Genomic DNA, 27,974 nt, shown 5'->3' with positions numbered 1-27,974 from the left:
TTGCTTAACATTTATAATCTTTATTGTACTTAATCGTAAAAGAAAATAGGCATTGCGTGAGTATACATTGCGTGCTACATCCAATTACAAGTGCGCATTAAATATAGCAACGTAAATTAAATATTGATAAAGTCGTTACTTATTAAATCTTTGTTTAAGTACCTTTTTATTTTTCTGATACACAGCACACAACGATGTCGATTATTCCTAGTAGATTGTGCAACCTTATTTACGTACAATTTTAAATTTAATTCCCTCACGGTAAAAAAACAAGGAGTTTTTCGGAATAAAAGGGTAGCAAGAGTATATTTGTTTTTCCTATCGAAAATATCTGTATTTGTCAATTTTGTTTTATCGTGTCAACAGTATGGAAATTTTATAAAACGTTAAGATTATTCCTGATTTAACTTTAATTAAAAAAAAACCTCATATAACCGTTTCATTCCGTGCTCCGCAATTTTTTTTTCCAACAACGCTTCTCGCGAAAAAGATGAACTTCTCCAGCTCTATGTATTTATGTTAAATCAGGGCGAACTCCATATTGATTACCTGCATTATTACCACACTCTTTTATAATAAATATTATTTTTCGTAATAAATATATAATGCACTAGAGATAAAGTGATGGCTGCCATTTCCGAGTAACGAGGAGTCACGAGATGGTCGTTAATTATCAACGTGCTCGCTCGATTATTTCCGGAATCCTCGTCCTTCCGAATCGATTGCTCGGACAATCGCAGTCAAATCAATTTCATGGTTGGAGCTGGAACCTGTTACTGTAAAAATAGACGACGACGACGACGAAGCCAGCTCGACTGCACGAATGAACGGCTAAAATTCGTCGCGATATTTCTACCCGATTACTATCCGAGACTATAAACGAATCATCATCACCCCACTACCGGCAGACCAACGGAAATCGATATTCATGTCAGACTCGATCTACGGGTTGCCGTCCTTCCATACAGGATAATATGGAGGGTATACGGTCAGTAATGAAATAAATACGCGCAGATGACATGAGACCGCAAACGAGTCCTCCAATCAGCCCTTCTGATATTAGTTGAAAATAATCGTTCGAAATTCTATACTTTTAGACTCTCATATCGATCTACGCGAGTTATACTTTAATACAATTATAACGTAAGGCGAAATGAAATTCATAATGACATGTATATTAATGGAACGTGAAAATTAACGTGAAGTTACATTTAATGAAAAAATAAAAATAAAAAGAGATCAGATTAGATATTACAAAAAATTTAATCGAGATTCCATCGCCGATCGGATAGCTACGATGACGACGGCTTAAATGATAATTCGCGGTAATGATAGACGAAGTCGCTTTAAATCCTAGCATTTAATGATGACGATAAAGGAACGTGGTCCATCGACGCCGCGAATCGGTCCGAACCGGCCGGACCCCAATTACGCGTCTTGATCACCCCATTCGAATTCCTCGCCGCCGGAAGTGACCTCCTCCACCTGTGGTTCATCTTCGACCGCCATCGGCCCCGTTTGCGTCTTGCTTTCAGCCCCTTCCGGCTCTTCGACGAACGGACTTTCGGTTACCTCCAAGGGCTCTTCTTCGGGAACGATCTCCTCCTCAACCTGAAAGGCGAATTCCTTGCGAATTAATTCGTTCTCTTCAACTATCGATTCTTAAGTAAGTTCGAACTCTTTCTCGATGGAAATTTATCGACGTATATATATGATTAGACAAAGAGAATTACTAAATATATTTAATTAAAAAAAATAATGCTCTTCACAAAATATAGGAACTTAAGATTATCTAATCTTAAAAAATGTCTACAATATTACAAATATACAGGGTGACCCATTTTAACTTAGGCAGCCAAATAACTCGAAAAATAAGCAAGATAGAGAAAAATGTTTTAGACAAAAGTTGTATGGTTTCGAGGGGGCCATAAGATGGTATCATTGGTTTGACCTTGAAGAGTCATTTGAAGGTCACGTGAAGGTCACTTCAATTTTTTTAAATGGAACATCCTATATATTTTTGTACATTCTTGTAGCTCATCTCGAGAGCTTTCCAAAACACTATAATTAAGTACATTTTCGTTAAGTACTTTTTGAGTTATGAGGCTTGAAATAATTTCTTAATTTTACATAAACCGTAAAATATCTTGTAAAATATTCATTTTTCGATTACCTTACCTTAATAGTTTTATGTACAAAATAATGAGAGGAATCAATTGGTGTAAAGAAAACACATAGTTGTTTCGAAGAAAAAATATGTAATTTGCAATTAACAATTCCATATTTTTTCTTAAAAACAACTATGTGTTTTCTTTACACCAATTGATTCCTCTCATTATTTTGTACATAAAAGTATTAAGGTAAGATAATCGAAAAATGAATATTTTACAAGATATTTTACGGTTTATGTAAAATTAAGAAATTATTTCAAGCATCATAACTCAAAAAGTACTTAACGGAAAGGTACTTAATTATAGTGTTTTGGAAAGCTCTCGAAATAAGCTACAAGAATGTACAAAAATATATAGGGTATTCCATTTAAAAAAATTGAAGTGACCTTCACGTGACCTTCAAATGACTCTTCAAGGTCAAACCAATGATACCATCTTATGGCCCCCTCGAAACCATACAACTTTTGTCTAAAACATTTTTCTCTATCTTGCTTATTTTTCGAGTTATTTGGCTGCCTAAGTTAAAATGGGTCACCCTGTATATATGGATATTTTGATGTAAAATTGATGACTTGGAATTTTTTATTGAATATACAAAAATTGATAATATTTAAAACTGTAGATCCTTAAGGTGCTTTAAGTGACTACTCGTGACTTACTCGTGTCTCATCATCTGTGGTAACATCGCAAAGCTTTTCCTCTTTTTCTTGATCGGTTATCTCGGCAGGATCCTCGGCGCAGCTGATATCATTAAGCTCGCTCACTGGAAGTTGCGCGGTATCCACCTCTTCTTCCTGTTTTTGTTTCTGCTTCTCAACTTCCTCGAGATGTTCCTCGACTATCAGCCGTTCTTGCTCCTGTATAAGAGCTGCGAGCTTCTCCTGGTTGATTAATCTATCAACAGAAAGTAACAGAGTTAATTAGACACCAGAGGTGCAATATATAAACATAATAGCAAACATTGATTAATTAAATATAAAACTATTTTTATTTAGGAATGTGCTAAAAAATATATTAATATTTATATATCTTATATATAAATAATTATTATATTTCTAGAACACATAATTTTCTTTAATTTACATGTGATTTTAATTTTAAAAAAATATTTATTATTAATCAGGAGCAAGCTTCGTCATTTATGATTTTTTCAAACACACCTCTCGCCTTCCTCTATTCTCTCCCTTTCCTCGTGTTCGGCCTGTAGCTTCGTCTCTTCCGCCTTCCTTTCGACTTCCTGCCGTTCGGTCTCCAGTATCTCGGAAAGCTCGGCTTTCCGTTCTTGTGCAAGCTGTAGTGCCTCCCACGCTTTCCTCTCTTCCATTTCGAGCTGCAGGCGTTCCTCCTCTGCAGCTTTCCGCCTCTCCTCTTCCGACCTTTGAAATGAAATTATTCGCAATTCGCAAAACGAATACCAGAATCTAACAAGGCAAATATCGGGATAGAATGTAAGAGAATATTATATTAAATTGACAATATCTTTATCTTTATATATCATTTTTTTATCTTTATCTTTATATATCATTTTTTTATCTTTATATATCAAAGAATTTTCGCTCTAATTACATGGTCCTCATAGCCTTTTTTCTTACTTATTTGATAAGAGAAATTATTTGTAAAAAAAATATCAAAAGCTTTTTAATTTAAAGTTTGAGGTCTAAATTTTTTACTCACACACAAAATTGATGAAGAAAGATTACAGTATTTTTATATTTAATTTAATATCAAACTTTTTTTTAATCTAATATCATCGTAAATTTATTTTTTTTAAAAGCATCTATTCGCAACAATTTCAAGTTTGCAATTTTGTCTCTCAATCGCTATAAAATTATTTGCATTTTTCATATTAAAGTTATATGGAAGATGATACATGACAAAATCTTGATAAAATTGACGCGAAAAAAATAACTAAGCTATTAGTTATATTTAAATTCATTAATTAAGAGGAATCACATTAAAGTATGTATGTGCAAAAAAGTTATCTGTCAAATTTTTTTAATGAAAGTCGCATTCCAGATTTTTCAATTTGTGCATTTCTCGCATATTTCATGCAAAATAAAATTTTTAATTTGGAAGCGCATGAGTGCAAACTTTTTTATTATACGGTCTGTGAATGATTTATTTTTATTATCTCCTATAAAACATTTTTATTGAATTCAGAATTATAATTATCATCGATGACATATTAGTATTATTAATTTAGAAAGTTTAAAGTATAGCTAAAAAATAATAGTTTTATAATATATATATATATCATATAATTTATAATAATATTACAATAAATTAATAATAACTTTTATTCTTCTATTTTTAAAAATAATAATCATATAATATGCATATACGAGAGAAATAAACGCAAGCTAATTATTTATTACTTTCATATATATAAAATAGGCTTTAAAAATTAAGTTACATTTTTAATTAATTATATCGAAACATTTCGGATCAACTCATGTTCTACGAACTGCGGATGAAGATCAGGAATTTGGCAGTTCGGTTGTTACATATAAAGGTTATTTGGCTGAATTCAATAAGCTAATGTTACGTAAAATGCTATCTCGTATCTATATATTGATGATTAATTTACAGGATTGCCACATTCGCAATGCACTCAGTTGATATATATCACTCTTAAATAAAATTGACTTACTGTGCTTCTCGAGCTACTTTAGCAAGATATTCCTCGGCCCTCTTTATTGCATCTTCTTTATCCTTTTTCACTGTAACAGGATGATTTAATTAGAATTTCAATGACAAGGAAATAATCTTACATAATATATAACATATATTCAATTATTTTAAATAATTTTATATCAATTTTATATGTATTCATCTTATATTTTTGTGTCAATATTTTTAATATATTTGCCCGCAAAATATTAAAAACAGTTTTTTACTGAATATTTAAATTTCGTTGATAAAAATAATCTTGACTACTCTGTATAATTAAAAAAAATTACAATTTTTTCCACTAGAATTTATTAAATGAATTAAAATAAGAGAAAATTATAATCTCTTGCTCGAATGAAAGCTGATACTATCAATGTTTAGATACAATTTCGAAATTGAACTCAGTTTATATTAAATATTAAATATTAAATACATTATGAATGCGAATACCTATGCTTCGCGATTAAATCTATCTCTCTAGGCTTTATATTGTACAAAGTAATTTCGGGAAAGATGCTGACATATACAACATTCCGCAAAGTTATGTCCACATCGTATTCTTAGGAAGACATTTGTCACGAAAACGAACAATGGGACTCTGGACGCTAAACACATTCATTCTCGTGCAATCGATACGAAAAGATGCTGTTAACAATGACACAAGTTAACGATCGACCTTTGCCTACCCCAAAAGATATCCGCAGTTCGCGTGACAAGCTCGTTTCCGGCCATTGAAACGAATATTTCCGATCCAATATGGAGAAATATAACGTACCCTGTTCGAGATTTTCCTTCTTCGCTTCATCACTTACAGCCTCCGCACTTTCGGTCGGCGCTTCCGGTTTTGCTACAGTTTCAGGTTCCGGTTCTGAAACTGGAACGGGCGCTGGTACTTTTGCAGGCTCGGGTTCCGGTTTTTTTACTGGTTCTGGAACGGGCGCTAGTTCTTTTGCAGGTTCGGGTTCCGGTTCTTTTACTGGTTCTGATTCCTTAACGGGCTTTGCTTCCGGCGTGGGTTCTGCTTTAGACTCGGCCGCTTTCGCGAATTTTGTCGATTTCGCAGATTTCGAGCCTTTTACGGGTTTCGACGGTTTCACTTCTGGTTCCGTTTGCGGCTCCGCTGCTGGTTCCGGTTCTTTCGCGAGCTCGGATACGGGCTCGGTTTCTTTTACTGGTTCTGGTACTGGTTCACGTATCGGTTCCGGTTCCTTCTCCGGCTCGGACTGCTTTTTTGATTTCTTCTCTGGTTTTGCTTCCGATTCCGGAGCGGGAGCTACGATGTGTGCAAATACAAATAGAACATGAACGAGGAATGACACGAAAAACTGATACGTATTTTGCGATTTTCCGCGGAGACTTACTTATTTTCTGTTCCTGGGTTGTCGGTTCAATGCCTAATGCACGTGCTAAAAATTGTGAGAAAACGTGAGACATGGGGATGTAAGAAGAGAGGGGCACAGTAGAACATCAATCAAACTACGATTAAAAAAATACAAGATGATGATGATTGCAATTTGAATCTTATTTAAATTAGAGGGAAATTCAATCCTATCGATTAAATTGTTATAAAGTCTTTTGAATTGATTAAAAATAACATTATTAAATAGATACATTTTATATGATATATTATGTGTGAATATTTACATATTTACAATGTTATATAAGATATTATGAATATTTACATATTTACAATTTTATATAACACATTATGAATGTTTACATTTTTACAATTTTATATAATGTTTTGTGAATATTTACAAAATATTTTTATACCTTTCTAAATATTAATATTCAAATATTAAATAATTTTGTTATTTAAAATTAATAATTAATTAATTTTTTGTCTTAAATAAATATAAGTTATATTGATCTTTTTTTGCAATTTTGAAATAAAATAAATAAAATATTAAACTATAGAATTGTAAAATTCTGAAGACATTGATTACATGTTCCAGCTTCGTGCGACGATAATTAAGGACATAAAGTTTATTTCTTCCTCTAAACGTCCCCACAATCGCGATTGTCTACAGTCCAAGTTCTACTGCACTCTGTTCTTTTATTATTCGCAAGAAAGATTACTTCGTGTATGCCTACTGACCCTTTCGCATCTCTCGTTCTGTCATTGGTTGACGGGAGGCTGTACAGGGTACATGAAACGTAAAGAATCGATTAATGACAGAGGATTTTTTTTTAGATTTTATTAATTAAATTCAAGAAAGCGATAAAGGCTTCGCGAAAATCTCTGAATATTATACGACATTATGGAAAACGGTTACTATGATTATTAGACATATAGCATCATATGAAAATGAAGTATGAAGCACGCACACCACGTTAGTCAATTATAGATCATGTAGAATAAAATACATACGCACTTTTATGTACATATTTAGTAATAAAATTTTACATACACATATGCGATGAATAAATTACAACAATTAGTTATTAACGAGATGGAAGCATTCTAAGGATTAAGGATGAATCAGAAAGTTTATTTTCGATGACGCGGAATTATCGTATACTTCGATGAAATTGATAATTAACGAGATAATCCTCGTTTTTCTCTGATGAAAATGATTGAGCGTCACGGTTCGAATTAGCGTGACATACGATTAAAGATCACACTCGATATATATAGCGATAGACTTGCCAGATTTCTGTCTCTGAAACCAAATGGTGTTATAAATAAATATTTCTCTACTAAATGATAGATTAAATGAGTCTTTTTCTCTTTCTCTCTCTTATATATATTTTAATTCTTTCTAACTATGTAATATTTTTATAATGTAAATTTGCATCATTAAATCAAATTACATGTACATCAAAATTCAAGGCTTTAATTTAATATTAAGCATATCTTAAATTTTTTAGTTCCTATTGAAATTTATATTTAAGGAAATATATTATAAAGAGAACTCTTTTATATTTAAACATATGCTTTTAGCATGTTTTAAGGAAACTTAAAAAATACTAAAACAATTTTATTCGATAAAGTATATATTTCTTTTCAATTACTTTTAATCGATTCCACAAATAGTGGATTTCAGAGGCAAAACGATGTCGTTGGTTAAACTACGAAGCACACGAAGAAGCTTACCTCGAAAACAGTGCATTCATTCTCGTTACGTAGCTCGCCTACTATTTCCATTACTTTCTCGTGCAAGATAAAGTAATTGATTTGGAAACTTCCGCTTCCTCTATCGGACATTATTATATTATTCGTATCTTTTTCGTTATCTTGCGAATACCGAATAGAATAGGAGTTAGAAAATCGAAACACTAATAGACATTACGACGCAATTCGAGCAACATTGAGTTAGTATCAATATATTTTTATTTCGTGTTTCTTTTTTATCATTAAACACGTGCGAGTTTTTCCCTTGTGTCAATTTAATCAGTTTCTCTCGTTTTATATCTTTCTCGCACTCCCGTGTTCCTCCTCTCATATTTGTTTCACTTCATAGATCACATCGATCGAATACGAACGTTTCGATAGTCACGATGATTTTATTCGCTCGTCGCAATTTCATTAAAGTCCGATCGAATAAAAATCGAATGAAAGATGCTCAGAAAATACAGCACGTTCTATGATTATTGCGAATAACGGCATATTGGAGTTTAATGAAGTGGTTGACGAGCGCATGACTAGAATAGAAGAAAGTAAAAATAAAAAAAGAATGGAGACGGATATTAGATTTTTTCGATGATTAACCCAGCAAACGCGCACGGTAAAATAATTCCGTTCCGAAAGATTTTTGCCAGGCTTACGAACCGAATATAAAAAGGTATATGAAAAAGCTGAAATATATGGAGAATATTTTGAAACTAAAATTTTTTTCCTTTCAATTGCAGCGATCAAAATCAAAAGCGAAAATAAAATGTTGATTGATATTAAAGTTGAATGAGATTATTCTAGCTGATAAATTAATATATTTACGTAGTTCCTGCAATAATTCCAGAATAAAATTTTATTTGAAAAATAAAAGTTTATACAATTCAATTCAATTTCTCACAAAGATACGAAATTATATTTGTATCTATACAATTTAGTTTGGTTGCGAAACAAAATTTTATTATTCTTTCTGTCCTTATTTTTTTACATCTTTTCTTTGAGCAATTTAAAATGTTGGACTCATTATTCCTTCGTAAATATTGGTTGAGCGCCATACTATTTACAACTTTCATCTCTTATACTTTAATGATTCAGACTCCGATGCAATTAATTGAAGAATAAATTTTCCTTAAAAAAGATGGTTGCTTTTCCGGTTCGTACTCTTGGCTTTCACATGTCGCATAGTGCCTATCTAGCCTTCCACGAGTGGACGCGTCACTTCCGGAACGTGAAAGTGGATGGTATCGGCCATAATTCGTACGATGATGAATGACGAAGTCACTCTTCGGTGGTGGCCTCCGTCTCTCCCTCGGCTTCGCTCTTTTTGCTCGGCTTCTCATACAGCTCCGGCACCTTCTGCCTCCAACCTTTGCCTGAAACGTTCAAAAAAGCCGCACTGCCTCCTATCTGCCATTCGCTCTTTTATTCGCGAGCGCCGCAAAAATCTGCTTTCGGCGCGCGATCCCAGTCGCTTGATTTCGCCTGGAGTCCCCTTCGTGTAAATGTCTTGCTCTCTCTCGTTCCTTCGTTTATTTTGATTTTTTTTGGCTCTTGGTTTGTCTTTTTGTTACTGTGTCGTTTTGCTCTGTGCTTTTCGCTTGCCCGATACCGCAACAAAAAATAGCGATACGTTTGTTGGTTCGTAAAAAATCGTAAACCGCCGCCAAATCGATGAATTGTATGGTCGATGATTGAATCTATCGTTCCGGAAAAATGATTCGATTTTTCTATGAGTAAGTGAAAAATTTCATTACACTTTCTCGATAAAATTGTTCGCTAAATTTGAAAATGTACCATTTGTTTTATTTTATTTATAATAATTTGTATAAAAAAGCATGAATAATAAAATAAAAATTAACGTTTCAAAAATCACACGCTCTTTCCGTGAAGATCGATTCAATTGCACGTCCTTTCTGCAGAATAACAATAATAATAATAATAAAAACGCGCTGTCGCGATCGAAAACGTATTACGGAGTAATCACAAAAAACGGATGCGGGGGAAGAAGTGAGTGTGCACGATTGCGCTGTTGTACGATTAGACACAATACTATCGAACAGTAATGCAGCCACGACAAAAAAAGACGTACAAAAAGAAAATAGTAAGAAAAAACCAACTGTTGTGTGACTAACACGAAAACAGCAAAAATATCAGAGGAACACACGTGCTCGTCAGCACAAACAAAAGTTCTCAGACAGTGTGAAACCAGAGGTGTCAGCCAATCTAAGAAGAGGGATAAAAAAATAGAGAAACGAGAGGGCGGGGGGCGGGGGCGGTGGAACGAAAAAAAAAGTAGACAAAAAGAGAGTTGCACACAACGGCGTCGTGGGGCCGTTTTTTATTTTCTCAAATCTACTAAAAAATCGTGTTTCCTTCGGGCTACGAGATCGCAGCGTAGCTTTTTTCCCAGAACTTATTTCCTTAATTGAAACATTTTTCTTGAAATAAATTTCTAAAAATAATCTCCATATCTTTTATCATTATATCTTTTACAAATCACACTTTAATTTTATTCGTAAAACGTTTTAAATAATTTAAATAATAATTTAAATAATCTAAATTAATATTATAATGGAAAACACAAGATCGTATGAAAGAGACCTCTCTCTTCAATTTTGAAAAATTCTTTGCTACGCCACTTTCTCGTTAGTCCCCTGTCTCTAACTACGTGCTTCGTACAATGTCTCGTAAAAACGGGATCGTTCTCGAACAACGTTTTGTTCTTGAAGAAGAGAAACCCCTTCAAGATCAAAGCGAGGGTCGCAATATGGTCCCCGTCTTCGTCGTTATCGTCGTCGCTGTCGTTCTCGTCATCGTGAATTACTCACAGGCAGTCGCGGCCGCCTGACGATTCTTGCTGTAGTAGCTGAGGAAGTTGACGTCGTTACGGATGTCAGCCGGTCGTAGATCCGCGACCTTGACATACGGCTTCCTGATGGATTGTGGCTTGCCAGCGACGTACTTGACGCACGCCAAGGTGCCAAAGGCGCCTCGGTCGGGCACCTCGTACCAGTTCAGGTGTTCTATCTGCTTCTTCGCGTTGTTGCGGCCGGTTAGCAGCCGGTGAACATAATCGTGACTGCGCATACGTTCTGGGATGATCTCCTCGGCAAAGTCGCTGAAAAATGCGAGGAGGTGCTTATCTCGACGCCAGAACTTTATTCCGTGACTCGAAAGCGGAAATCATGAAATTGTTTTTATTTTAGAGCGGATGTAACAAATGTCGTGACAAGCAGAGAAAAAGGGATATTTGTATTTTTATCTCTGCATCGGAGAATTACTTTGATAGTTCTTGTTTTTAGAATATATCGAGGTATAATTTGTATTATTAAGAGGCAGAGAATTAGACACGCATTTTTAGCGATTAAATCGATCCAATAGATTTTAATTAATCATCTAATTAAATGCACATCATTTTCTTTTTGTCGGATACCTTGCTAATGCCCTCGGCACAAACACGTGGACCCGTCGCAGAAGGGAATCCACTCTCGCGCGAATCTCCCTCGCCTCGTCGTCAAAGAACTGCGAAAACACATATATGACATGTTACTATATCAAAGAATCGCTGGATCTTTCGCATGCAATATAATCATAGTAATTTGGCGAGAATGTAATTTTTTTAAAGTTGGAAAGAGAAACTGTTAATTTTTATTATTCCCCAGATTTAATATAATTTAATTTTTTGCATTAAACAGGGGAATAAATTGAAATGTATGATTAAAAAAATCTTTATCCTTTCTTTGCATGCGCTAAAATTTATTTGTTATTAAAGACAAGACAAATATCTCGATCGTTGCAACGATGCGATTCCACTCGCTGTATCCGATATAAGTGGACGTTGATGACATATCACGATGATGATGACATCGATAACGATGGCATGAATGAATGATGTTGATATCTTATTACGTAATCTTATGATTATGATGCCAGGTCAGTTTAAGCCTGAGAAGAGAAAGAGAAAGAGAGAGAAAGAGAGGAGAGAAAAAGAGAGAGAGAGAGAGAGAGAGAGAGATCAGGCTAAATCTTGTGCCAGACTTACTATGTTATCTCGAGAGTTTAAGTACTCTTCGATGTAGGATTTGGTAGACGGTCTCGGTAGGTCACGTATCCTGTTGAGCTCGGCTGCAAGGACGCTAGGTCGCACACGCGCCCGCACCCTTATCGGTACCATCGCGCCAGCGTAGTACACGTGATGGACCGGCGAATGGACTATGGTGACGAGTCTCTTGTGTGCCACGTATGGCATGTAAGGAATGGTCCTCAACTGGAGGCAACGAACGTTTCGTTTTTACTAATCGCCCGGCAGCGGCGAGCTGCGAAGCGGATTGCTCGGTGCAAGTCAAGGTACCAGGCGATCAACCCATTTGATGACGATTAATGTTCTGTACATGTAAATTTGTACACTTTCACCGAGGATGTGCAGAATTTATTTATATGTTTGTTTTCAACAATTCTTAAAATAAATCCGAGGCACGGATATCAATTTCCATGTTAATTATATAATAGTTGAGAAGAAAAATTAACTTCACATGGTTGGTGAAATATTTATTATTGAAAATTAAATAATCGGAATAATATATAATCTTTTCCCAAGTTTTTATTAAAGACAAAAAAATCCATTATGAAACGAATTTATAAATTTAATGACATATTGAAAAAATTTGTATTCTATAAATAAAAAATTATAATTTACGTCATATTGTATCGAAGATTTACAATTAATAAAATGTCTATTCTAAAGGATTAAAAGGTAAATACTTTATCAATATTTATGAAATATATTTTATATTGATGTGAAAATTATCGTCACCAAAAAGTTGACAATAGCAAAGCGTAGCGTTCGATGAACATCTCCAGCTCTGAGCAGACCATGTGCAAACAACACACAAGAGGTTTCAATGTTTAATTATGTTAACGAACGTTGCGCACAGCGTAAAGCTCGATGTATCAATGAAGAGCGTGGCAGGGAAGATTAATCAATGTGTGTTACATTACCTTGAATTACGTGTGATACGATATTGAAGACGAATATTACTGCGATGAAGTAGCGCTTTAGGATTAGTAAACTTTGAAATCTGTAATTAATTAACGCGAGAAGGTGCAAGAGCGGCAAAGCGTGTCATTATGTCTATTTCAAGAATCTTGCCATAAATTACCGACAAGTTTTGCGTAACATCCTGTTGCCGTTGAAGCGATAATATCCAATATACATGATTAATTATATGTACATATATAAAGATTATGAGAATATATAAATACTTTTTTATATATTATATATTTATCATTAAACGAGATGTTAAAAATTGTCATCAAACACACGCAACTCAAATGGACACTTTCTTTCTTTCTTAGATTTATAAAATTCTCCAATTATGAGTTTCGGAAATTTAAAATTATGTAAATTAATTATAAAAACTACATTATAATTATTTAAAAAAAAATTACAATTTTTTAAATATAATTGATTTTATTAATTTTTAAGTACATTTTTTAGTTATTCAAAAGAAGAAAATATCAATCTGATATAGAAAAGATTCGTATGAAAAGATGCCAGTCGATTCCGATGAATAAACTATGATTAACTCTATATCTGATTCAGTGGTCCTGAAACTTTAAAACAATCTTTGAAAAATTCTTGTTTGTGCTCCAATAAAACTTTCAACAAGGTATTTTAAAATTTAACTAGATTGTAACTATTGAATTGCAAGGTCGAAGACAGATCGACTACCAAAAAGACGAATTTGCTTGTTTGTTTCTTCAATCAAAAACAATAGAAGTTAATTTGCTGCACTCGATTTGCCGCATTCTTTGCATTAATTCCGACGCTGAATTAAGATGAGAAAGCCGATCGCGAAAATTAGAATCGGCGATCAAAATTGTTACGCTCTTAATGATGAAAGCCAGCCGATCATTCGCAATTCACATCAATCGTAATCCATCATCAGCAGTAGATGAGAATACCTACCTGAATGATGCTGGAGAGAGGTATGACGATGGGTCGATACTGCACAGTTGTGCGTTCACAGGGATGTTTCGATTATTTTTTTTATTTTTTATCCGTCGAAATCCAACGACGAAGGCGGCGACGGCGATGGTGACGGCGACGGTGGCGAGGAACGAAGAGGAGCAGTCGCATGTGAGAGGCAGAATAAATAGAAAGAAGAAGAACAACACTCGGTTAGTGACTCAGGTGGCGTATCGCTCCTTTTCCTCTTCATCCCGCTTTTTTCTTCGCTATTTCGTTTGCTTAATTCGCTCTTTCGTTGCGTCTCGAGAGGGTCGATCAGAAGGGATGAGAAGAAGGGGCATTAGAGGAAGAAAAAGAGAGAAAAGAGGGCGCGGAAGATCTCGTATGCCGCGAAGAGTTTTTTTCCGTTTGATGTTTGAGATTTACCGATACTTGGCCAATTGTCGCGTTGTGTGTCTATCGAGATGACGAACGATGATGACGATGACGATGACGATGACAGTATTGATGGTGATGATAATGTATCGTTGTTAGTCACGATTAGTAGAGCTCGCTTCATCTCGCAGGAAGAAAGCGACTACTGTGGAAAGCAGCTCTTCATAGTGTCCTGCGATGTTACACACGGTAACCATAATTTCAGGATACGAGACAATAATTCTTATGTAAATGAAACTTTTCGGAATTATATTAGTCGCTATGATATTTGAATTATTGCCGATATGATTCTTGAAGGGTAGATTTACATTTCGATAAGTAACGTATAAGATTTTTATTTGATCAAATATTTATCAAATATAACGAGTATAAATAATGCAATAAATTTCTAAAGGAAATTATGAACAAAATTTTATTATTTCTTATATTGCCATCTCGTATTCTTCTTTTATCGCATTTAAATAGTATTTATTTGAATATTAATCGACTTATCCGCAAAAAGTTTTTCCTTATTCGTATTGTATTAATCAAGACATTTTTTATTTCCCGAGATTATGAATAGACATCTCGTAAGACGACGCATCTTCGTAGAAATATCGGGTTGACACAAACTTCCCGATTGACACTCATTAAACTAAAGATATGGTTCATGAGAAACGCTCACTCACTATACGAAAAATTAAAACATTCCCAAGTAAAAAGGTATAATCTAGCAAGGTAGGAGAAGGCATGGGAGAAACTAATATATAATTAAACACAAACAATTGCACAATCCGCGAGATTTTAAAATCCTTACAGGCGGCTCTTGATTCGCGATTAAATAGGAATATCTTCATATCGATAAAATATATATGTATATAAAATTGATAGAAAATTTTTCAGTAATATTCCATACAATTTACACATAAAGTAATTGCTTTTACGCAAAAAGTTCCGAGGAACTCAAAATTCAAGATTTACAAATTTGAATATACATTTTTGCGAGTAAATCGAGAACCACCTGCAACGTGTATCGCTTATATCGATTATCGCGAACTAATAAACTTCATTAAAATGCCAACACGATAAACAGCTTATTGCCTTCGATATTAGCGCGACTAGCTTTTAGTATATCTCTAAATGTAGCTGCATGATCTATCATCGGCTCGGACTACGGTTATAGCGATAATTCGAGTGGTAACAGTTTAAGAATATCGGGATCGTTTTCCTGCCGATCCACTGATGCACATCTTAAAGCGCAAAAAATTCCTCTTCTTTTTTCAAATACATTTTTTAAAGAAAATCAAGCGTACAAAATTGGCGCGAGGACAAAAGGGGATCCTAAATTGGCGACAGAAAGACGATATTCCAATTTCATCGATACCGACGACTGATCTAAACTAAAATTTCCATTTGAGAAACTTTTCGTTTCTCTAATTATAATAATTTTTATAATTTTATAATTTTTATAATTTTTTAATTTTATATAATTTTTATAATTTTATAATAACAACAAACAAATTTAAATCGATAGTAATCTCGGAAAAATATTACTTATGTGTGTGATTCAATATATTTTTATGTATTTTTATTATTGTTGTCACTGGATCTTTACAATCCTTTTCGAAAGAAAATCTCTGTCGACGAGATTCACAAGTTAACTTTGTAATCGTTGAAAGAAAATCCTTGTCATCGCGACAGAAGTCTGTTCCAGCATTCTCTGAATGACACAACTTCCGCGTGTTTCTCGCGCAAGTCGTTTCTATTGATGCCAAGAAGCATGTATTTGTGATACTTGCGAAATTGCGTTCGTATTTTTAATTTTTTATAAATACGTCAGCGCTAAGAGACATCAAAAAGTGATATCGCGAAGATTTCCCTCGCGTTTCACATCCAAAATGTATGATTTATCTCCGACACGATGTCTTTGATAGGATCCGGGAGGATCGCCGATGCAAGATAATCTCGAAAGTCGTCGGCATAGATGAAGATGGAAATGTGCGATCGGCGAGGACGAAGAGGGGGTGGCATTTTAGACCCGGTAGGAGTAATGGCGGTAGGTGGTGCCGCCAGGCAGACGACCGGAAGAGGTGGACTCGTAGGAAGAGCGGTAGCTTCCGGGGCCGCCGCCGGACGATGTTCTGGTCGACCTCTCAGTCGAGTACGAGCCGTACGGGCCGCTCTCTCTCTTGACGACGCTTTCCTGGGAATAGTTGCTCCTCTGGGGACGGCTGCTGTACGGATCCGAGTTGGACGAGCTGGACGTGTTGGTGTACGAATAGCTGTACTGCTCTTGGGCCTTCCTCACCCCGGTTTCCGGATAGTCGCGGACCACGTAGTGGCGAGGCGTCTACGGATTCGGGGTTAGATCAAGGTCAACGACATGGAGGAGAACAGGCTCGCCTCTGGAAAACGGCGCGGCGTCTCCGTCGACGAGTCCCGGCTCGAGCTTTACATCCGGCACGCGATTTACTGTCATATCACGCGATTAAATTGCCGCGAGATGCAAAGTAACAGAAATGCACTCGTTAACATTACGTAAATCATTGATCATCTGTAAGAAATCAGTGTAAGAAAATGCAAGTATGTAAATAAGAAGATCATCCTAATATTTATATAATTTGTTAAAATTATATTTATGTTTAATAATGTTTTATGACGTCATAAAACGACTACGACTGATTTCATGAGATATAAATTTTTAAGATTCTCCCGTTCAAATCTTGCGGAGTGTGGATGTTGTATAAAAATAGCAAGTGTGTATATATGCCAGGCATTATTCATCTCAGGACGACTCTGGTTTCCCATCCGCGAGCCACTAATGGATTTTTCGGATCAGGAGAAAGGTTGTGAAATCTAAAGATCCTGATCGTATTAGAGATATCATGATCGATTTATTCAGTCGGAGAAAAGATTGAAAATATCGAGGCATCAATAAGATTTACGTTATACGCCAAAATGCAGAGCTCTCTCTTTGAGAATTAAATTTCAAATAAAGTAAAGCTTCTTCATTCAATTTAAAACAGATTTTATATAATATTAAAATAACAATAATAATAATTTTTTATAAATAAATTAAAATAATATTAAAATATTAAGATAATAATATAATAATAATTTTTTATAAATTTAATATTAAAAATTGAATGCTTTATTCCACAAGCAAAAATTGACTTTAAAGAATCCGTAGAAAAAAAAGGAAGTTTGTATACTAATTCAGGAACATTTTACATAAATTTTCATTAGTCATATTTACGTAGAAATTACGTATTTTTTTTCCGAGCATTCATTTTTGTCATAAATTTCTTTTTTTTCACGCGCTTCACGACGAAATACTCATGTTCTCAAAATATCATCTGGCTCTGTTCTCCGACCGAGAGAGAAGAGAGGCGTGGAAGGTGGAAGGTGGACGAACAGGTGCATCGCTGCGTCGTCTGGCTTGACGTTGTCCATAACTACTTGCGGATAATTAATCCGCAAGCGCGGCGAGTGACGTACCCGTTCGTTTTATTCTAAGAGAGAGATTCGCAAAGCCGTTTTTCTTGGAGGAAGTTCGACCGATAATGCCGTCCAGATGGCCGGCTGGGCTCGCGGCCAGATAAGGAAGAAGTCTGGCGAGATCCAGACGACGCTGAAAAATCCGTTTCGGGGTGGACTTTCACGAGCGCGCTTAACCCTTCGCTCTATTATCTCGCGCGATATTTTTTGCCAGCTGGATTTTCATCATTCGTACTTTTGAACTTTCGCGATGTACAATTATAAAATGTATATTTATGAAAATGTGACAAACGAGTTAATCTCCCTTTCAAGTCGGAGACGTGATCTTTGTCTCTCTGACACAAATCTATTTTAAACGTATATTTAATTAATTAATTTCGCCACTCGCTTTTCACATAATTCTCATAATTAGTCAACGTAGCAATCGCGAATTAATGCAAAGGGTTAACGGACTCAAGAGAGAAGGGAGTCGTATAAATGTCGAGGGGGTCACATGACGATGAACGGTTTACTTGTTATTCCTACATATATAGAGGCCAAAGTATGATGGATCCCGGCGACATGTTCGCGCTAATAACATGTCGATGTATCTGTAGACACACAACGTGCGGGCCAACTATAAACGCGCAGCCGTATATAACGTATGCATTTTTTAATAATGTCTTGCCGAAATATTCAGGACACTCCGAGCGTTGGGCAACGATTCGCGCCCTTGCCAAGATACGCGTGGGCGTATGTATATGTGTAACGTAACGTGTGTGTACATTGCAGACATCTGTCCCGGCCACGTGTGCACTCGGTGTCTCGTTTCGAATCTTCCTCGAGCGAAACTTGCTGGCGGGTTTGCGCGTTCACGCTTCATTGAATTTAATTACGGTTAAATTGAAGTCGCTCGATTAATCGAACACGTTCTCTCGACGATTGTGTTTGGCACGAAAGAGGATTTTACTCCAGATTCGCGTGCGATACGCAAAATCTCGTTAGTTTGACAACAGGCGGGATCGAAGAACTGCAGATGAGTAAAGTAACTTTAAGTTGCTATCGAGTCGTGTTTTTTTTCTTTTAATTAAAATTTTAGAATGCGATTTTTTTTATTTCATAAACTATCGAAATTGATTTTTCCTTTCTTTCCCTCTTACACGTTAATCAAAATCTCTCTGCAATTTTTTTTTGAGAGTAAGATTCGCGGAATTAAGATTATTCAATCAGTCTATGACGAGACTGTAGAAATTAATGTCAAACGATTTAGTGAAGACCACATACAAGGCAGTTAAAGTTATTATTCTCGGGAGGGTTTGCAAGTCAAATCTGTACAAACGTGAATGCAGACAATGAGAATTCGTTTGATTGCTTTGCACTTACGAATTCTTTCACATATTAATTGTTATATATCACTGTTTAATAATTATTAGATATACCCGTTTATTTTTTCGATTTGTGATAGTTAAGATGTGGAGGGAAGATGTGTTTAATCAGGACTTACGATATAAACGCACGTGATTACGCTACATACGAAGGAATTAATTAGATCCTTTAATTAATTTAGGTCACAGTCTTGCGACAAACAGGTCTGATAAATTCGTCTCTATAAAACGACATTATAACTTTATTGATTTCGTCTCATACACGTGTGAATGTGTGACTATGCGCGCCATGTTCGTGTGTACTAATAAAAAAAATTAATCAAGATTCAGTTGAATAATTTAAAAAGAAAGAGATGCATGAAAATGTACGGAATGCACTGGAACGAAAAAACACGGAATCCTACAAACGATTTTATATTGCGATCGCAATCGTTTATACTCGATTGAAAGAAAGAATTTTCGAGATTTATTACGAGAAATTCGAAATTTACGCGTTTTCAGGCGCGTCAATCCTTCCATGAAAAAGAGCAAGCTGCAAGAATTTTCGCGCCGTGAATCCACGTCAAGAACTGCAAATGAAAAAATATATTTTATTATTTTTACAAACGATCAGGAGAAAAGAATCGCTGGCAACTTTTGAACGATGCGTGAGCATAAACATACCTTTCTGATTAGATCCAGAAAAAAATCCAATCGTCATTAAAATAAAATACTAATTCAAGAAACTCTTAAAAGAACCAAAGTTTAATATCGATTGAAAATATTTTTCCATCAAAATTGACTAATTGCCTAATTAACTAAGCTCTAGTCCGCTATTAACACATCGCGAAGAACAAAATAAAAATTTTATTACTTTATTATTTATTTATTTTATTATTTTATTTTATTTTATTATTTTTATAATCAATTAAGAGAAAAGAGTCGCTGATAATTTTTGAACGTTCGATGATTAATGAGACCTTTCTGATTACGTCCAAAAGAAAATCCATTTAGGATTAAAATAAAATACTAATTCAAGAACTCTTAAGAGGATAAAAGTTTAACAATCCATTGGAAATATTTTTCCATCAAAATTAACTAATTGAGCCTAATTGACTAGTTCTAAATCTAATCCGCTATTAACACATCGAAGCACGAAATAAAAATAATAAGCATAATGTTACGCGCATAATCGTTATCCGATGAAATCCGTATTTAATATGAAGACATCATTATAATGCGATTATTCCCACTTATCTCTTTATCGCAAAGCGGAGACATTTATTCAAAGAGTATAACGCATGTCCCACAAATATCAATCATTAACATCAATTACATCTTGCTTCTCGAGAAGAGAGCAAAAGGGCATCTCTCTTTCTCTCTCTGTTCTTTCTCGTCGTTAGAATCGATACCAGGACGGCGTCTGGAGAGCCATCAGGATCCTGGTGCGACCGGTGGCGGGCGTGGTGGCGTGTTTGATCTTGCTGGACGGTCGTGCAAGCACGCCCTTCTCGAAGACGTGGCCGCGGGTGGCCAGTTCAGCAGCGGCATCCAGGCCGACCTTGGACACGGCGCCGCCGTCGACCAGCTGACGGGTATGATCATCCTTGGCGGCGTCCTTGCCGCGCACCACGCCCTTCTTCTCCGGCAGGGTGGCGTATTGATAGAACTCCTTGCTCGGATCCTGCTTCTTCCGGCCCCAGACGGTGAACGGTTCCGGCACCAACGACGGTCGCGGTACGAACGGCACCTTCTCCCACGGGAAGTAGTCCTGCTTCTTGGGTTCCGTCTGCAAATTTGCGCCCGTCAGCATCACGAAGCCTCGGAGCCATTAAACATCAATCGGGGCGATTATCAGTTACTCAGAGTTCATTCTTCGAGTTTTTCTCGATCCACAGCGAGTCCATTTTGGGATCGCGCAAAGTCTTGGTGTCTTTTTTTTGAAACTACCTCCCAGATTCGTCGAGGACGGTTGCTCACCGAGGTCTCTTTGAGCTTCCACACCACTCTTCCACTACTGCCACGCCTGTTCTCTTTGCTAAACCGCGACCGTCGTCGTGGTACCGGTCGTGTTCTCCTCGATGTCCCATCCGGTGGATTTAGATTAGAATCACGGTTAATTCTGTCTTAGCTTTCTCCTCGGTACCGAATATATCCGTAATCGAATTTCCTTTTTTCAGGTTTCACGGGATAAGAGGCAGCTTCGAGAGATTTTGGATGTGAGATTATCGGAAACGAAGGACGCACGCAGCGTGAATCAAAATACTGAAATAGAAGAGATGACTACTCGCCCAAAACTGTTTTCGCGTGGTCGACAAGTAAAAAGAAATCATTCCCGATTATAGACACTCTAGATATGATTGAGAGACAAACAGTGAGATTATTTGCTTTGAGAATAATTTGATAATTAAATAATTTGAGAATAATTTGATAATTTAATCATTTGAAAAACTTACGATGGCAACAATATTTTCAGAATAAATATTATTTGCATCGCATGATACTGAGGCCATTAAAAAAAAAATTAAGTCATATTTAAAAAAGATTTGCTTAAAGATATTTAATAATTATTTCGCGGAATAAAAGAAAAAATCGTAATAGAATCGTTATTAATGAACTTATTAATATAGCGTGTGAGTATTTTACAAATACCATCTTTTATTTTAGCTGGTTTTTTCTTTTATTAAATTGATATTTATTTCTTTTATCACGAAAGTGTTTTTGGAGCAAATGTCAAGAAAAGGTCGAAAAATTTGTTACTTCTCGAATGGAACTTAACAATGCTTCTTTTCTTCGCGCGAAAATAAATAATATGAACGGTCCTTTCTCAAAGTTTGACATTCAGGCCACGCAATCGCCCCCGCGAATTCTCAAGTGTTGACCACTACTTGAATAATGTCAGACGCGCATTTATGCATAAATAATAAAGACAACAGAAATCGTGTGCTTTCCTATTAAAATTAGCTCTTGGCTATTATTGTCATCTATTTTGTAATTATTAACACGATATGATGTATACCACAAGTATATTAAAATGATGACTCAAATATGCATGTGCCAGATTTTATCCAAATTTCAATGACACTAATAATCTATAATTAAAACCTCGATAAAAAAGATGCAAATGATAGAAAGATAGCATATTTAATATAGATTATATACGAAGAAATTTGTACCATAAAATTGAGTTTTCTCGGTGTGTTATATATTTCTGAACCTAAAAATTTCACAACGTGACATAAATTATAAATTATTTAGTTCGACAGCTAACATTAAAAATTCTAATTAAAAATTTTTATCCTCGTTTATATTACAGAATACGACATAAAAATATGTTTCAATAGCATTTGGAAATAATTGAAAGAAGAATAGAATATCTTTTAAGAGTTTTTCTTTTTTTTTGCGTATAAGAGACTCTAATAAAAAAAAGACATATCGAAACTTTGTGTCAATCTCTTATTTTTTCAATTTTTCAACGTGAAGAAATAAAAGCAGTGACCTTTTAAAGTAGAATAAACTACATTTGTCAAGAAACTCAGCGTTTCACGCGCAAAAAAAACTTTTAATTCACATAACATTCGTGTCATCCTATTTTCTGACAAATCGTAATGAGATTTTCATAAGGTATCGCGATGTAGGCGAAGCGCATTTATCCCGTAAAAAAATCCCGATATAGACTTACAAAATATTCAGTCAAAAGAGTCTTGAGAAATTTTCTGATATAAAGAGTCGAAAGTGTATCGAGAAATTTTCTGACATAAAGAAAAATGCACGTCGCTCTAAAAATAAGCCGCTATTTTTCGACTTTACGCGTGTCGCGTACTTATGAATATATACATTACTAAGAGATAGAATAGATACATCAGACAGATACATCAAGAGGTCAAGGGATTAAAATTTTTTTTTTTAATTTCTTAGAAATTAAAGAACAGCTGACTTATATAAAGTTCAGTTTTTAATAAAAACTCGCTTTGACATGTACTTTGAAAGTTTGATCTTTTCCACAGATATTTTCATATCATAGTTATGGTATACTTTCTTTCCTGACGTTAAGATCCACCTGAACTATAACATTATATCTCATATTAGGAATTTCCGAGGCGGATCGCCTCGATATTGGTCCGACATGTGTTCCATGAGGACGCGATACGGGGAGACGACGCCTCTCTCACAGATGTATTCGCGTCGGCTGGCGCGTATATGAATTCTCACGTCGACGAAATCCGACGGTGGGCGTCGGCGTCGCGTCGTCGGTGCGTCTAAATTAGGGCAGAGTAACGCAACACCGATTCTCTCCCCTCGAGAGAACACGACGGCAAATATCTTAATAATCACCACGTACGACGATCTGGAATGCGTTCTTCGCGGCCGCGTCACCGTAGCCGAATTGCTCCTCATTTCGAAACGAATCAAAGTATCAACATACGCCCACATCAAAGGTGTTTCGAGTCGACTTCTACCGAAAGCACATCTCATATAACCCCGTCAATTTTTTACATTTATTTATTTTTATATCATTGTAATTATTGTATATATATTGTATAAATTATTATACATGTTGTTAAATTTTAATTGTTAAATTTTAATTTAATTTTAATTTAGGATAATTGTGATGTTATTGCAATTATAGTGTTATTACTGTGGCCTAAATCTAAACCGCGAAAGCGGCGAAATAGCTTTTGGCAAGATAGCGTTAGCACGCAAATTACTGTTTAAAAATCATGTCACTTGTTTGAAAAATTTCGATGAATCACGTTGACTGTGCCTCTTTAATTTTGCCTTAATTTTACAGATGATGGCGATTAAACATTTATTAATTCTGCGAAGCGTAGTCTTTCTAATCTTTATAAATAGACGCGTATTAAGAACGAGCAACTCTCTCTCTCTCTCTCTCTCTCCCTCTTTCTCGCTCTCTCTTTCTTCTCTTCGTGCCAATATTAAGCAAAGAGAATCGCTGGATGGCAACTCGACGCTATAACTTGAACCTTCAAAACGCGAACGAGAATCTGAAGAGTGTAATTCACGTCGCGGAGCAGAAAAAACGCAGGATGAGATTCGACGCAGGAACCATCTAACATCGGAAAATCCAAAATCATTATAAATAGAGCTACCGGAGGGCAGGGAATTACAGAACGGAAGCTATTCATAGCGTTGCAGCCATTTTCCGGGACTTCGCGGCGTTAAACTTAGATACCGCGTGACCCAACGAATCTCAGATTCACGCAGGCAGAAAAATGAATTTGGCCGACGATCCCTGTGAGCAGGACTCGATAAAATATGTACATCAAGGATTATCGAATTATATCCGAGAAAGAGTTGCGTCGCAGTTTGAAGTGCAACAAGTTTGTTTTAGCTGCCAAAATATCTGTGACGTCATGGAATCGACGAAGACAATAGATTTGTATTTTTCGAATCGTGATATTTATATCCCTTGGTGTCTGATGCGAGTAAAAATAGATGAAACAATTCGTAATTGAAATTCGCGATTGTTCCTTTAAGATTAGTCCTTCGAACAATCATTCATGACTCATTGTTGATCAATCATTCATGAATCATTGTTGACTTGTGCTCTTAAAATCACACAATACCCTGCTTTGTTTCATCAATTTTGATATAAATAAAATAATTATTTTTTTCATTCAAATTGATGCACTACTTCTTAAGAACATTTCATAGTTTCAAAACGTCATCATGTCATGGTTTCAAGCAGTGACTATTAATAATTATTGCGACTGCCTTTCCTCTTTCTTCGCGGATGTAACAGATTTAAGTTTAGCTGTGACGAATTGAGAATTGAGCATAATCCTCAGACCTACGGTTTCCCTTGCAAGAATATCCTCCTGTCAACTATGTGTCATTTATCCCGCGCTGACTTCGATCGCTTATCGTCGAACCGATGATCAATGGCAATCTCTAAAGTTAACCCAGATTTCGGCTCTCGATGACTCAAATTATGCCTAAGAGAGATTTCTCATCAGATGGAATCGAATCTCTAACGAATAAAATTAACGATTTTTTGCAATAAAATAAATTTAATAGCTTTTGTGAATCTTTTTTTGTTAAAAAGTATTTCTTCAAATTTCACGAATTTCTGTTACGATAATTTCAATGAAAACTGAATCAATTAACAGTGATTTTTTAATAATTTAATTTTTTTTTCAAAATTCCAGACGAAAAATTTTAAAAAATCTTATATTATAATAATATCCTCTTTCTCTGCTTTCATCCATATCCAATTAACGTCATCAGTCATCCAACATCAATCAAAAAACATCAAATATTTATTGGTCGAAACATATGTATTAAAAATATGTTGCGTGGATTTTGTAAAATCCGCGAACGGTTCTCACAACGAGTTTCAGATCGAGTTGCGATTAACATAAATGACGTGCGGCGAGTCCTGTCGCACGCACATCACAATTTCCCTGATCATTTCAGGGTCATGGACATGGACAACATTTACGGAACAAGAGCTAATATGCTATCCCTTGAATTCATCAAGAGTAGCCACGACTAAACACAAAGACAAAAAAAATTACAAGGATAAATCACAAGCCCTGCGCGGGAAAGATCCTTTACGGATCCATTTATCCTCAGAAGGTCTCAGGAGTTTGCGGTTATTTATATATAATCCGCTTCACTCTCTGTTATTAGAAAAAACACAAAAAAAAAAAACGAGAGATATCTATCAAATTTCTACCAAACCAGGATTTGTGTTTCGCGAGATTAAACTGCGAGCTCCGTGAAGCTGTGCCATGTAATGAGAATAGTATATAATAGTTTCGTGAGAGTCTCTGTCTATCTTTCTGGAGAGTTTCCGGAAACTCCCGTCTATCCCTCCCCTGTGCCCTTTGAACTTTCCCCGGCTGGAAAGTTCGACCGTTCACCGTTTTCCGGGACACCGAGTGCACGTTCTCTCGAGTACAGGAGCAGTAGTAGTAGCTGTAGTAGTAATAGTAGTAGTAGTAGTAGTAGCTATAGTAGTAATAGTAGCAGTAATCAGGTAGTATAGTGCTAGTATAATAGTAGTAATAGTAGTAGTGGTATAAACACAGTGGTCGGAGTGAAGTGTGGAAGTCGAGATTTGTCTCGGTGATGACTTTGGCGAGTCGCGACGTCGAGCTCGACGACGAACAGCAGCTACGAGGATTCTCGTGGGATCCTCGACGAGGACGGATCGGATCGCTCGGATCATCGGGGTGTTTCCGGTCGCTCTCTGTCGTCGATCGCGACCTCGTCGACGAACCAAGTGCCAAGTTCTCAATCGTCGCGAAGCGACGTCTCAATCACGGCAATGTCGGTCGTGACCGCAGCAAAATCGCGACCGACCGAATGGGGGTCAACGTTATACTTTGTGTGGCTTATCTTCTCGATATTATAATTTGCGAATTAAATTAATATCCGAAATTATTCTATTTCTTTTTTTCATTAAGATCTCTGGGTGTTTCTCTTATGAAACATTTATAAAAATAAATAAATATTTATAAAAAATTATTATATTTTAAGACTCGAGTATTTTTTTGGAAAATCGAGTAAATTTGATAATGATAAAAAAATGAAAAAAAAATTTACCGATGCCACACATCGAGTAGATTAAGAGTTAATAAGCATTAGACATTTTTCCGACATTTATATATATTTTACTTTATTATTGTGAAAAGCTACATTTTATATATATAATCTAAGTTTGACATCGAAAGACTGCAAATAAAACACGTGAAAAATCATTAAAAGATTATTTAATTCTTTCGATTGTGTCTTCAATGCTTATCATCTTTTAATATGTAATCTCTTGATCTTTAGAAAAATTTCTCAACTATTTGATCTTTGAATTATTATTAACATCGCGTTGATCATCCGGCGATCGAAATTAGTCAACTATCGATCATTATTTAATCCGTTTTGGCTCGAATTTATTGATCTTCGACTTTTTGACACACCGAATAGACAGATCGGTCGATGAGACGTCGATTCAGTGAGATCACACGGGATGTTGATTTTGGCTGCTATAACGAGGTACGAGGGGGTTGGTATTTCCTGTCGCAAACGGGGCTCTCTCTCTTTCTCGACGTTAGTACCACGTGTAGCAAAAAAAAAAAATTATTAAGACATTTCGCCCTCTCTTGGCGTAGGGAAATAAAAAGAAAGAATGCAGAATCTCTCAGAATACTGACCGTGACGCTGTAGGAAGAGAGCGGCCGCGAATAGGGTCGCCGAGTCGTGTAGAAGTCGCTCTCGTAAACCATGGTTGCAGCTGCTGGGCTCGCCTGGTCTACTGTCGAAGTTTTTCGGGTGCTTGGCTTAGTTTGTCGAGGAGTCAGGCTCGCGCTCGAGCTCTCTCAACGAACGTGAGTCGTATTTTCGTGCGCGCGTACGAGGGGGTGGGATACGCGACGACGATGCGATCGCGATGGAGGTTCGTACGTCTCTGCTGCCAGGTTCTGCTTCCCCGACTGCCAACGCCGCTTTTTCCTCGTCTTCTTCGTCCGATCTCTCCTCTCCTCGATGTTCCTCTTCGTCACTACGCGGGCGAGAACATTGCGTCATTCACTCTTGGTCCCCTTCGAGAGAGCAGATGCATCCGCGAAAAAATAGATTCGTGTTAAGGTTGCAGGCGGCTACTTTAACAATGTACCCTTATCTTGTGATCGAGATAGAGATCACTTCAAATGCATCTCAAAAGTGTCTTTGTAGAAACGAAATAATTTGGAAAATAAAGTATTATATTTTTTATTTAATTTTGCTTATCGAAAATTCAATGTTTCTCTTTACTGTAACACTTAGCTTATGATCAA

General features: G+C 35.9%; 1 protein-coding gene across 2 annotated transcripts; it reads right to left on the bottom strand.

Annotated features, from left to right (window-relative positions):
* Positions 1-27,651, bottom strand: LOC145966142 (uncharacterized). Of its 2 annotated transcripts, XM_083089981.1 has the most exons (12): positions 27,354-27,651; positions 13,922-13,960; positions 11,996-12,220; positions 11,387-11,475; positions 10,782-11,071; positions 6,940-6,978; positions 6,203-6,247; positions 5,617-6,114; positions 4,822-4,891; positions 3,332-3,547; positions 2,831-3,065; positions 1-1,611 (listed from the first exon to the last, which is right to left on the bottom strand). In XM_083089981.1, exons 1-12 carry the CDS (start codon positions 27,423-27,425, stop codon positions 1,429-1,431), a joined length of 2,001 nt encoding a protein of 666 aa, XP_082946107.1. In that variant the 5' UTR covers positions 27,426-27,651; the 3' UTR covers positions 1-1,428. The 2 variants fall into 2 exon arrangements, with proteins under 2 accessions (XP_082946107.1, XP_082946108.1); XM_083089982.1 differs by lacking the exon at positions 6,940-6,978 and having other exon boundaries at positions 27,354-27,650.
* Between the last annotated feature and the right edge of the window lie 323 nt (positions 27,652-27,974).

The sequence above is a fragment of the Camponotus vicinus genome, unplaced genomic scaffold, assembly GCF_025532165.1.
Source record: "Camponotus vicinus isolate PSW18456_S1 unplaced genomic scaffold, iyCamVici1.0 SCAF_2, whole genome shotgun sequence".
Taxonomy (NCBI): domain Eukaryota; kingdom Metazoa; phylum Arthropoda; class Insecta; order Hymenoptera; family Formicidae; genus Camponotus; species Camponotus vicinus.
The sequence above is the reverse complement of the archived record's forward strand: the minus strand, read 5'-3'. Positions and strand labels throughout refer to the sequence as shown.

Coding starts and splice junctions, on each gene's coding strand:
- LOC145966142 (XM_083089981.1), bottom strand. CDS start 27,425: ATGGTTTACGAGAGCGACTTCTACACGACTCGGCGACCCTATTCGCGG. Junction 13,961..27,353: donor TCTCTTCCTACAGCGTCACG/GTCAGTATTCTG, acceptor ACAACTGTGCAG/TATCGACCCATCGTCATACC. Junction 11,476..11,995: donor TAAACTCTCGAGATAACATA/GTAAGTCTGGCA, acceptor GTGTTTTCGCAG/TTCTTTGACGACGAGGCGAG.